Consider the following 13,504-nt stretch of genomic DNA (forward strand, 5'->3'; position numbering starts at 1 on the left):
TTCTAAAATAAGTGTCATTTTTCATGGTGTGTTGTGCTTTGTTAAGTTGATTTTCCCAGCAGGGGGAGTCTGAAGTTCTTGTTTTCCCATGTTAGTTAAAAACAAAGCGATAAGCCAATCAGAAACCAGCTCAAGGAATTAAATAAGGGTTCTTTGTGACCATGGCAACAGTTTTACCTCAGTGACAGATAGAAGGTGAGAGATAGAGATGGAAGAGCGGCTAATGCATTATTGACTGGAGTCAGTGGGTTACTGCAAACTTCACTGGAGAGTTTGCAGTGTCTTTAAAGTGGAGCTTGGTGACCTGAGTGCATTTTGACCTCTTTCTGTCTACGAACTCTAACAGAAGACCAACTAACTAATCAGAGAAAGCTAAGGTAAGAAAGGTGAACAGGAAAATAGGAGTCAACAGTAATCCTGCAACTAAAGATATGTCATATGACATATCATTACAACAAAGTGAATGAGAAAAATGTAATATTATACTTGGAAAAAAATCTGACAAAACACTGGAAAATGTGGAGCACAGTTCCCTTGCAGAAAAAGGTCCTGGACTCAAGTCCCATCCAGGGGTATTTCTGCACGAACTTTGCATGTTCTTCCCGTGTATTCATGGGTTCTGTCCAGATACTCTGACTTCTTCCCCCACAGCCCAAAAACATAGCTGTTAGGTTAATTGGTATCATTAAATTTCTAAATTGTTCTTGGAATACATGTTTTTTTGTTTGTTTGTTTGTTTTGTCCTGTGTGTCTCTGTGTTGGTTTGAGATGGACTGCCAAGCTATCCAGGATTTACCCTGACTCTCACATTGATGGATAAATGGTGTGTATATGTAATCAGTCGCCCAAGTCTTAACACATCTAGAAAGTGAAGAATTTGCCTGTTCGAAATAGCTCAAAGTCAGTCAGAATAGCCTGTCAACATCACATCACGTTTCAAATTGGGCTTCCACAATAATATAGTTTAACTCAAACCATTCCATTGTATCTCTGGCTTTTACAATGGAGGTTGTCTTCTGCAATTTCCAACTGTTTCCCCAGAATTTATATAACTTGACAAAATACAAGACATTTCAAGGGTTGAGATACTTTTGCAAGACACAGTTCATGCTGAGTGATTATTGCAGATTTATAGTCAAAGTAGATATGCACACACCTATTTGGAATGCTATGGCATTAAGCTTGAATTTGATTTGAATTAATTTATTTACTTGAAAGAGGACAAAACAGCTTAATAAAACACATGTCAATTTCTGAAATAAAAGTTTATGAAATAGTGTTTGTAATCTGTAGTCCTATGGCCATGAAGTTAATATATTAGTAATATTTTTGTGTTGTTGTCAAAACAAAAATGAATGCTGTTGTAAACTTCCATATGCTGGAACCTTAGCTGACGTCTTTCACTTTTTAAATTTGGTCAAATATAAACTACCTGAAAAACGCATCTAACTTATTTTGAAATGGTGGAAAATTTTCTACCATACTAATTCAGTTTTTTCATTTAGAGATAAGTTACGTCAGGGTTTGGGGTTATTTCAGTTTAATTAAATCTAGATTATTTTATGAGAACCTTAATGAACTAATTAACTTCTCGCAGATAAATTTTACTCTGTCTACTTTTACAGGTCTTAAATTATAAACATGATTTAACATTTCTGTCAGGCTCTCAAGGCCACCTTTGTGGGTGCGGCCTTTTTTGGAGCGTACAAATATAGTTCTGCCTTCAATCCCACCCTTTCTTCCATGGTTGTATGCAATTGGCTGTCGTGCTATCATTCTTAAATTTGATTGGTTCTGCGTTCTGTCAGTTTCAGAAGCCCCGCCTTCTAAAACCAGCGGTTCATCCGAGCGTGAAGAGCTGAGGATTACCTCGTCAGCGGGGAGCAGACCTGCTTTCTATTAATTTAGCAGGATTTTTTCCCCCATGTTATTAGCCGTCATATAAATGAACTTAACTTTAAAGTTTAGAGTTTTTTTTTCTTCAGTGTTTCGGACAGCTTTTAGTAATAGGGGTGTGGTGCTACGGTGTGAACGGTGAGCTCGCAGCAGGTTTTTGTGTCACCTGGCCGTAGCAGCTGACTCGTGTCTTGCGGAGACCGGAGTTGTCAAAGGAAAAGTAGCGGTTGCTAGTTAGCAGGTCAGCCACTTAGCCCGCCAGCTAGCCTTACTGCCACACTAAGTCCCACCCTCACCGTGCGTAAACGTCGGGCTGCAGCGGTGAAGACAAGTATAATATTTTTGCTTCCTCTGAACTTGGCTAGCATCCTTGTACACCTGGCTGGCAGGAGAGATTAGCGTAGTTAGGTGGCGCTAACGGAAATTGGCCGTTTTTACGTTTGGAGAGTGTTCTCTTTTTTTTCTCTATGAAGGAATACTGATAAAGGGACTGGCTCAAAAAAAGAAGAGGCGAAATAAAGAGAGAGAGAACAAGGAAGACTGAGGAGGAGGTGACTGGCTTGTTTAGCCGGGGAGACACAATTGTGAACGTAAGTGACTCATACATAGCTGGTGTCGTGAAAGTGGCTTGTTAAACGGCTTACATGACCTGTCCAAAACAACTTGCAGCGCTTGCATGGCAACGTCTATCCTGCCTGCCGCTGTTCTGGTGGCTTAGCACCCGCAGCCAGTGCGCCATACTATAACGTAAGCTAAAGGGGGGGTCGTCTCTCTAGCTAGCATGACAGTTTAGCACTGATGAGCTTTAATGTCGAAACAGCACGTCAGTCTTTGCTTCATTGCACTTTATACAGGCATCGCGTTTTAACCAACGCTTACCAGCAAGTTTGGTTAAGTTGTTTCTTTAGCTCTAAATCAGCTGTTTGTCAGTAGTGTTAGCTTAGCTAGATGTGCTAGCTGCTTTGAGCCGACCACCCACCCAAGTTGACAGCTCAGTTTCAGACGATTCAAAGCACTCGTGTTTGTAAAAACCCAACCAGTTTTAGTGAATTTGTGTCCATCCCTAAGCAAACTCATTATCTGCCGCCTGCAGCTGTGAGAACTCTGTGTTCCTCAGCTCAGCTTTAGATAAAGTCGCCACTTAGTTGTAGCAGTGTCACACAAGGCTGGTAAACTCTGTTGCATTCAAAAGGCTGCGCGATGCTTTCTCCTTTTGGCTGTCAAACTTTAGCCCGTCTGCATCCTTTTTTTTTTGTCATGCTAGGCTGTCATCCCCTAGTGAGCCTTAACAGGCATGCATTGTGTTGAAATTACAAGTCACATCTGTTTCAATCAACAATCAGGCTGTCATAGACCACACCACGTGCCAGTCCTCGACACATGAAAATTATTTTGCCAACACCATTAGGGTTGTCACTATTACTCTCTATTAATGTAAATGGAAAGAAGAAGCAATTTTATCTAGTGTTTTCCAACAGACATCATTGTGGTTCCCAGTATACCACCTAGTAAGATGGCAATTTTAAAAAAAGATACTTCTGGTTACGACTGAACAATATTAAAAAAAACATGTAGCTGCTATATTATGAAACATTATGATATGCTGTTACAATTTATCCACATTTTCTTACTCCTGCATTTTCTCTTTACTTTCCATTAGAATAACTTCACCATTTTCTGTGAGACTCTGGGATTTTATTGTCATGAACAGATGGATATGCTGTTGCACTGAAAGGCTAACGGAGATTCAGCTTGTAAAAAAAGTTCAAAACTTAAATGTTTAGCTGTGGAAATAAAACAATATTTTATTGGTTTTTGGCTGTTTTCTTAGCCAAAAGCAACCATATTACCACAGTGAAGTTGAGTTGGTACAAAAACTGTGGAAACTGTTTTAGGATTTTGCATCATGCTGTGAAGTGAGCAACGACGTTGATGACAGATTGTACCACCTCGTCCGTTTTCAGGTCTTGTAGTTTCTTTGAAAAATCCAGTTCGACTAGAACTGTGGTGATAAGGAAGACAGCTGCAGCATGACAGTCACCAACTTTAATGTGGCTGCAGACATTATTTAGAAAAGAAATGAACTTTTTCTAAATATAAATACATTCTCTTCAAAGAAATTTTCCTTCTTAATGAAAAAAGAGTGCTTTTTATATTTTAAAAGCCATTCCTAAGTTTTATATCGGTTTTGGCAGACGTTACCCGCAGCGTGGTTTCTTCAAACACATTGTTTACATTTAGTGTGTAGAAAATATCTATAAGGTACAAATTAGAGCTTTTCTGAAACCAGAAAAAGAAGCATAGGAGTTGAACAGATTGGTTTCTTCTGGTTACCGGCCTCCCAGTGACTATGGATTCTGAGGCCATTTTGACAAGTTTGAAATGTTTTTTATTTTGTCTTTTATATACCACCTTTGTTCAGGACAACTTTATTTTTTCAACTTAAACCTATGTCATTGACATATTGTGTACTTTCGCAAACAGCGGTGTAAGAAAAAGTTCACATTTTTGTCGAAGTTTAAAACCTAAAAATGGCTTAGTAAATTGTCCACAAATTGATGCCAAGAGATTACTATTGGAGGCAGCAGTCAAAGGCAGCATAAAATCAAATAAATTCAATTTTCCTGTCTTTTTGTTTCATCTTGTTTTAGATATCTAGGAGCTACCAACAAGCTAAACACAGCCATGAGTATTCAGATACCGGTGGGATTGACAGAACTGCTACAGGGCTACACCGTGGAGGTGCTGCGACAAAGGCCAACAGACCTGGTTGATTTTGCAGTACAGTACTTCACCCGTTTGCGGGATTCCAGAAATCAGGATGGATCCGACATTAGCGGTAAACCAGGGAAAGGAGTGGTGTTTGATGGGGAGCCCATGCAGACGGAGTCCAACGGTGAGGAGGATGAAGATGACGACTCTGACTTTGAACGTGAGTTGATGCTGCCGCTTTGTTAGATGGGTTTGTCTGAGGAAAATCAGATGTATTATTTTGGGTTTCCATGAGGAGATAAATTGAGAATGTGTTGCCTGAAGCAGTGTGTGAATGCCCATCATATTTTTATAGAAAGTAGTCCTTACTTGCCACTCTTCTAATCTACATGTTCTTCATCCCTGTTGTCTTTGTGGTCATCAGACTTGCACATTCTGTTCATGTTTTGAAGTTTCAAGGTCTTTAGATGTTTATTTTCTAAGAATTTGTGAAAAGGGGTGGAGGGAACTTGACTACATAAGCACTCAAGGTAAAATTCTGCAGTAAATTTTTGTGGTTTTGTGAGTGCTTTTAACTTTTTAGGCTTTTGTCATGTTTTTTTTTTTTAAACAAAATGTCAGCTTGTTGTCTTTTCAGACCTGCGTTCAAGCCTCCTTTTTAACTCTGCTCACAGATTGATTACTTACATCGATGCAACTTTATTGTGATCCTCCTCCTAGTATGTTTTTAGAAAAGGAAGAACCGCACATCCTGTGGCCTTTAGGTTGCATGTTTGCACATCTGATGGCTAGATTAATGGGACTCTGAAGTTCCCACACTGCACACAGCCTCATCTCTGGTGCATCTCTCCCCCGTGTTTGAGACACTGGCACAGGATGTAAGCCATTCCATAGCCCAGCTCTCTTCAGAGCACTGTGGCCCAGATCTAATCACATTCCGATGCTGTGAATGGGACTTTACAGTTCATATAGGTGCTTGACTCTATTCGGGGAACCTCTGCAATTTGGAGGTTTGCAGTGGAAAAAAGTGAAGCAATTTATCTGCAAGTTAATGGTTAATGTAGTCTAAATGGTGCAAGTGTGATTGTGGCTGCAGAGTTTTGTTTTTTTCCCCCCAAATCAACATTGGATGCAGTGAATTGGAGCGAATGTTAGATTTTTATGGCTGTTTGAAAATTAAGATTTATTAGCCAAGTCTGTCAGCGCACAAAATAAATTCAGCTCTGGCTGCTGTTGTCTTTCTACAAAGTTTCGCTCTAATTCTGCACTAGGCTATTTACAATAGATGTTAAAGCACAACTAATAGGGCAATAAATGTAAGATGTCAGGGCATGATGTGATGTTTGACAGAGCTTGGACTGCCAGGCATTGTAAATGATGATGTTCAGAGAGAACAGGTTCTGGGACACTCATTTTGCCCTCTTTGGTTGTAAACTTTAGTTTTAGTTTCACCATGTCTTTATGAGTTAACCATCGTCTCTTATGTAAATATTATTTCAGGTAAAAGCAACGTTGACAGATACTGCAGTCTGGTGCAAACAAGATAGATTATGTATTCTGTGTTTATTCTCACACAGTGTGGCTGCTGTCTAACAGCTGTAACCTTAACCGAAGGAAGAGTGTGTGTGCGTGCGTATTCACACATGCGCATCTTCGGTTTCTTCTTGCCTTTGAGTTAATAAGTGAACATGTGTGTGCTTGTTAAAGCACATTGTTGTGTTCTGACTTTTTCACACTAGTTCAGATTCCATTCTACTCACGTCACAACGCTCTTGTACCTCTGTGTGCCCTAAATAAACCTCAGCAGCACTTATACAGCTCATCCAGGGGGGCAGTAAACCAAGAGTAGATACAGTCATGCTTCAGGAGGAAGCTTTACACTAAATGCTTGAGGTTACACACATGACTTCCATGGTATTAAGTTATCCAAGCAGGCCTCTGTGTGTGCTGCCCCCAGAGGATTCTGGCTCTGTGGAGGCACACAGGACTGTATATTGAAAGAAATCACGTGCTGTTTGAAAGACCACTAGAGTAGCCAATGAATGTGAAGATTACAGATCTGCTGAAAACAAATCTTTAAATATAAATATGTGCATTAAGTACTGTTAGTAGCTACACTACTTCTTCTATTAATATTTCAGTGTTGTCTATATTTAGTATGTGGAAAGTATTAATAAACTACAAATTGTATTTCTTTTTTAAACCAAAACTAAAGCTTATCAGTTCTATGGATTGTTTTTTGCTGTTCTGCTGTTATGCAGCTGCTGGTTACTGGTAAGAATTGCTTTCTTTAAAAAAAATTAAACTACTGTAGCATACTGGGCCCAAAAGTGCAATAAAATAGTTAAATATCTGTTGAAAAATGCTATTTGTTTTCTTGCATTAAAATCTTTCTTAGTGAAGTGGTTTAGAGGTAAACATAGGTAGTAGAAATTAACATACTCATTTAATTAGGGTTGAACTGCAAGTATTCCATTTAAAAACCTGTATTTTCATAAGCATTTTTTATCTTATCAGCTGCCCCTGAAACTAAATGATTTCTTTTTTTTTTTTAAATTGATTTAACTCCTTAATACTGCAGAACTAAAGCATTTAAACTAATCACACTCTGCAGCACTCAGTGACACTGCTATAAGGATCATCGTGTATTAATGAGTATCATCACCTTTCTGTTTTAAATGCATCTCAGCAGTTTTATAGTGCATTACCCTTCATCAAGAATAAAATATATATTTCAAACCTATTGTGGCTTTCCTAACCTATTCCGGTTTGAGGTTCCTGACAGCACAGCTGAGATGCTCTCGTTTAGAGGAGGAGCTACATCGCTCCCCTTTTAAAGCTTGTCAGAGGTATCTAGTGTTTGTCTAACATAGGCTTTCTGTAAGTAGGCCAATCACACTTTTAGGTGTTGACACTTTGTGTAAGAAAGACATAAAGACATAGTTGTTGCGAAATGTTTGAGGCAGCTCAGAATCAATTTGCTCCCTGAAAGGTTGTTTGGTCTGAGCTGTGATTATGTATATGATACGTTTTATGTTTCGCATTCAGACATTTTGGCAGTTTTTTTTTTCTTTGTAGGCTGCTTACAGTTTTGATGATTCATCACTGTGCTCGTAACCTTTAGATTGCACTGCAGGAAACTGGTGTGAGTGAGAGAGAGCGCACTGGCTTAATGCTTTATATGTAAATGAAATAGATGGGGTTAGTACACTGTACTAGTGAAAGCATGATATCATTTTTTGCATAGATTTTCTTTATCTCTTGTAGCTTAAAGCCACTACAGGATCAGTATATAAGTCTAAGCTTAGCTAAAGGAGGTTTTGTTTTCAGTACAAACTATCAGACTGTCATCATATGCATCACTGTTGCCGATATGGAAAGTAGCCTCATATGTTACCTGTTCAGTGACTTATCAGAAATCCAAATTCTACTAAGATGAACCAAATGTCACTAAATAAATTTTGCTTTTGCAGTATTACATTGTCTTAATTTTGGCACAAAATTGCCTGAAAAACCCACCATCTCTTTATTCCATTAATTTATTCCATTGCTTATGTATTAACCTATTTCAAATAAAATAATCTCCTATTTGTGTTTATGGTGTACTAGAACTATAGGGTTATTTTGTGTATGTTTTAATTTTTTCCATTATTTCAGGCTTTGATGAATGTGTTTTATTACTCTTCCTTAATAAAGCTCCCTTAAAAACAGGACTGGCAGGCAAACATTAGCTTGCATGTAATTTGACTTGTAATATATTTTTATACAGTTCTAATTCATTATGTGTGACTGGAACTGACCGAAGCTGTCCTGCATCGTCATTATTTATTGACTAGCGTGCTAGGCTAGCCCACTTAGCTGGCACACTGATGCAGGTTTTAGTTGCCGAGATCCTAAATGTCACAGAGTAGTTTGGACATCTTGATCTTAACAACAGAAGAAGAGTTAGTAAAACATGTTATTTGCAACCAATAACATTATTTGTATTATTTTTGCAGTATTACGGTTTCATGTTGTCTTTATACAATGGTGCCCTAATGTCTGCCTTACTTAATATATTTGCAGATTGTATTTTATGCCTTTGCTGGCAAATGTTTGGCTGGACACTAAAGGCTTATTTCAAGAGTAAATGTGTTTGGCTTACAACAGAGTTATAAATATCTTGTTTCCTGAAGAAGACATACTTAGGAGAAGCAGAGCACAGGCACCACGTTTCCATCTTCCTAATATATTAAACCTTTTTCTTAGAGCTGGCCTGTGTAGTATCAGTTTGGCAGTGCAAGTGCATCTAGACAAACTCTGAATGAATGGACACCTTTGTGACTGAAGACCTAGATGGGGGGGACAGTGCGTCCCAGTGATGATATTAGAAATGAATTAGATGTGTTTTTATATGAAAGATAGCTGGAAGGAAGCCGTGGCTGTTTGTAGAAAAAAATATCAATGAGTATTCAGAGAGGCTCTCTTTCTATTAGGAAAACATCTGTGTTGTTTGCAGAACATGACAAAGGGCTGTTTTTTTCCCCAGATCACTGGGAAATGTTAACCAACATGATAATGGGGGTTTTATCTTTCGATCTGTCAGTTGATATATTTTGCTGTCTGTCTGTATTTAAAAAAAAAAGCCTGTCAGGTATGTGGTAATTATGCATATACACTGGTATTTTGAAAGCAGAAGATGCATAACATCCCTAGAAGCCAGCCAAGTGTTTCCTTTTCATCCCAACAGCCCTCTTCCATCAGTATATGCACAACTCCACAGATGGTTGGTGTTTATTTTTGACAGCAGACCTTCTCTTACTGGTAAACACTTCAGTAAATAGGCAGATGAGCGTGGATCTGTGAATATAAGCCAGACCAAATATTGAACAAAGCAGTTTAAAAAAAAAAAAAGCGTTAGAAAGAGGGTGATTTTTCTTTACTTTATTTTAGATTTTTATGTGCTGTATTAAATGTAATTAGATTCCTGTTATTTCTAGGGATTACTGTGAAAGATCTGCATTCATAGCTTTATATATTCACAGCTCACGCTGGTCCAAAGTAGTACAGAAATCCATTAACTGGAATAATGATGAAATTGTGACAAATGCAACATGACTGTTTGTATTAATAACAATAATACATTCTCTTTCAATCATTCCAATCCTACTGCAAGCTTTTATTTATTCTATTTGAGGAAATAAATGTTCACCAAGGACACCTAAATGCTATTGGTTTCTTAAAATGTTCATACCAAAATAAGTATTTTATGGTACAAATATAAAATGAACTCTTTAGTGCATTGAAGCAAGTGAGCCCCATTCTTCACACATGCGCTGGAATCCTTAGGTTTTGATGAGTGGCTTGTATGAAAATAACTACAGGCAGCGATGCCCCACAACAGCTGACATATAGTCAATCTGCACAACCTACTGAACCTAAAGTTCAATCCTATATTTAAAGAAACTGCCACAGTTATCATCAGACTTTTAAACTATGCACCATTTCATTGATGTCAAATGCTGACTAGCACTTTGCCCTTAACTAATGATGGTCTTTTTTCCTGGTACATTTGTGATCTTTGACTCTTTAGTTGTCTTTGGTTGTTTCAGTAAAAAATGTCATAACATTACCTTAGATGTAGCTGCAAATGTTTTCTTGGTTTTTGTTTTTTTTTCTTCTTCATAATGTCCAATTTGCTTTTAGCCCCGTTCTGTTTTGTTGATTCAGCCTTTATATTTTAATTACCCAATTGTTTTACTTTACATTATTGGAAAAATTGAAGACCTTTAGTGAGCTTCATTGTTTTTTCTTATGGACTGCGTCTGCACACGCACAGTAGAGATTAAAAACTCCGAGGTAACATTTGTGAGCTTAAAAGGCACCATTACTGTATACAGTTGGGAATCTACATGTGTTTGTATGCATGCATGTGGCTGGTTTCAGTGTTACGCTATGCAACAGGTGACCTGATTAGTATGCAGCAGTGTGTGTGTCCAATGGGTTTGTAGCCTGTGGGTAAATCTTATGCTGCCTAGCTTAGAGACCAGGCCCACTGGCAGACTGACAGCACTAAGTGGGGAAGCCCTAGGACAGATTAAACTGCTTATACTGACTTTTTGTTTCTCCTTTTCTTTTTGTAAAAGAGTGACATCTGTGTTTTATGCTAAGTAATATCATAGCTACTACATATATGTATTTTCCATGATCAACTAGAATTTGCAGGCTACTTTGGGACAGTTTTATATCAGCTCCAGTCTGATCCTGTGAAAAGGGGGAAAAAATATAAACAATTCTTTAATTAAAGGTTTAACCTTAAAGTATAGCATCTACTACATATTTAATTTATAATTTGCCACAGCTGCTAATTCCTTCATTATTTAAAAGAGTAGTGATGGGAGGGAAATGCTGGTTATTTTGCCCTTCACATTTCAGTGTTGCCCATTTCCTACCCAACTGAATAAAGTTTGTGTTTGCAGAGAGACAGAGCCGTAATTACACTATCAGCAAGTTGCTAATATTCAAACAGGCGACATTAACTCATGCCAGCCACCTTGTTTAATACTTTTATAGGTACAAGTTAACTGACCTGTTTAAATTTTATTAAATGGTGTTGTTAAAATGCTTCACCAAGTCTGTAGAGCTAACTAGACCTTAACCACTAACAGGCTGTCACAGTTTGAATAAGCGTTTATCTTTTTTTTTTCCTGTCTGGTTGTCTTGCATCTAAAATGCTCCCAAACACATTTGTCTTTGTCTTTTTACACCAAAGGTGGTTAGCATGACTCGTTTCCTGTCATGTCTGTGATGTTACTGGAGTTCTGAACTTGTCAGCAACAGCTCAATATTTTGACTTGTCAGCCATCAGGTGCCTTGCTGCAAATTCAGTATGCTCTCATACTTGTGGTGGTTTTGGCTTGGCTTTATTCAGAATGTAAGCTGATCTGCTATAAGATCAGCAAACATAAAGCCTGGATCAATTCTAAGTACCTCTGGGATTTTTTTCATTATTATTTTAATCTATGTAAGTATCGTATGTTGGTGTTTTTATTGTCGTGATGGTGGGCCACAAGGAAATGATTACTTTAAGCATGTTGTCTCTCAATTAAGTTCCTTTGTTCTGTTCACTTCACTGTTTAAATGCATCATTTCTCTTCTCCCATAAACACAGCTGCAACTTTTTTCTTGCGGTCAGTTCATTAAAGCCAACAGAGCTTCCTGTGCAAGGGGCAAAATGCGAACAATGCCTAAATAAAGGGAAGGAGCTAAATAAGAGAATTACAAGTAAATAAAACGCAATGCACACGATCATAAATCAACCATGAGAAAAAGGGATGAGTCAAATATAGAAGCATGTGAGCTTGTGGTACGTGATGCATATATTTACTGATAAAAATCATTTGAACTTTGTTACTTCCTCATCTTGTTCTTGGGCATCTTTGATGGAGTTATAAAAATGAGGAAATGGTAGGATATCACATGGCTTTACGGAGGGAGTCTGCACTGTTCCTGCCCACCCTCTGGAGTGGGCAGGCTTCCTCTTTTCCCAAAAAACAATATCCCTACTGAATTGTAAACAATGCAATATTTCTTACTACGCTGAAACAGTTAAGCATACAGCACAATTCATTTCTTGGTAGTCATCACCCCACTGTTGGACCCACAAGACTGTGGTTTGGTTTTATGATAATCACAAACTCAAGAGTTGCACAAAAATCTAATGTTTTTGTCCAAATTAAATTCAGCTTCACCTCTATTCAAGTTCTCCAACTGGCCTCCGCCTGACAACCACCCTACTACACCAACAACCAATCAAATAAGCTAGTTGGGGAATATTAATTTTATTTAGTAGTGCACTTTTTACACTAGCTGTATGGAATCATATTGTCAAATAAATGTACTTCACCTGCTCTCATTGAACTAACAGTGAGCAGAATATGATCCCAACAATTCTGTGTAATTTCAGATGCTTCTAATTCTGAAAATGGGTTGTCAATCCATTAAGGCTTCATAATCCTCCACTTGTTGTTTATTTACTTATTTTCTGGTTTAAAAAAAAACATCTTCTAGGTGAGGAATTATCAGGCTCACGTTTGTTCACTCTAAATATTTTAGACTTTAAACCAGAGGTGCAGAAGCCTTTTGGATTTTTCAGAGGTGAAATACAGTAGATTAGCACCAACAGGAAGATGTAAACAAGCAGAGCAATTGAGAGTTTTTTTCTGTTCTTATTTCAAAATAAGTTTCAGACATAGATATGATGAAGAAAGACTGCCAGTTAAAATGTTGATTATTCTGTGGACTAATTTTTCACTCTACTTATGTATTCCCCCCCAAAAAAGCCATTTCTAAATGAAAATGTCATTTTTATTAATGTAAAAAAACGTAACTAAATAAAGTGTACAGATTTAGATTTGTAAGCATGAAATGAAATGCATCTTCCAGCTTTACAAAAGTAAACTGAATGAAACCCCTGTCTATGTATTTACATAATGTGGATATTGATGAGATTACACTGGGAATAAACAAAAATCTGTTCAGTCATGACTGTAACTCCAAATGAAAATGTTGTTTACATGAGGGGCACATACAGGATTTTTCACATTTCTTTCCATCTGTAACCCCTCCAGCCCAATCCTTCTTGTCTTTACATATCTTGGAACAAGCGGCTTCATTTGGTGTTTTGTCTTGCACCCAAATCTTTTCGTTCAGCACCTTTTCTGCTCAGATTGAGGACGTGCACTGTAAAAGAGCTGTGAGTGTTTGAAAATGGCACAAACATCAATATGACGAGGTGTAAGGCAGGCAAGCTCTGTTGCCTTGGATCAGAATACCGAACATGATTGTGTTTGAATATTCTTTGATTGCTTAATCTAAACCTTACCTTAAACGAAGGTTTGCAGAAAATATTGTGAAC

At 37.8% G+C, this 13,504-nt stretch overlaps 1 protein-coding gene across 1 annotated transcript in view; it reads left to right on the top strand.

The window, feature by feature from the left end:
- The first annotated feature begins 1,828 nt into the window (after window positions 1-1,828).
- Window positions 1,829-13,504, top strand: part of prkar2aa (protein kinase, cAMP-dependent, regulatory, type II, alpha A) — a 41,603-nt gene continuing 29,927 nt past the window's right edge. The window contains exons 1-2 of the mRNA XM_028017622.1: window positions 1,829-2,486; window positions 4,548-4,828. Coding sequence (XP_027873423.1) covers window positions 4,582-4,828 — 247 coding nt within the window. The 5' untranslated portion in view covers window positions 1,829-2,486; window positions 4,548-4,581. The remainder of the gene's footprint in view (window positions 2,487-4,547; window positions 4,829-13,504) is intronic.

Source organism: Xiphophorus couchianus, chromosome 1 (genome assembly GCF_001444195.1).
Source record: "Xiphophorus couchianus chromosome 1, X_couchianus-1.0, whole genome shotgun sequence".
Lineage (NCBI taxonomy): Eukaryota > Metazoa > Chordata > Actinopteri > Cyprinodontiformes > Poeciliidae > Xiphophorus > Xiphophorus couchianus.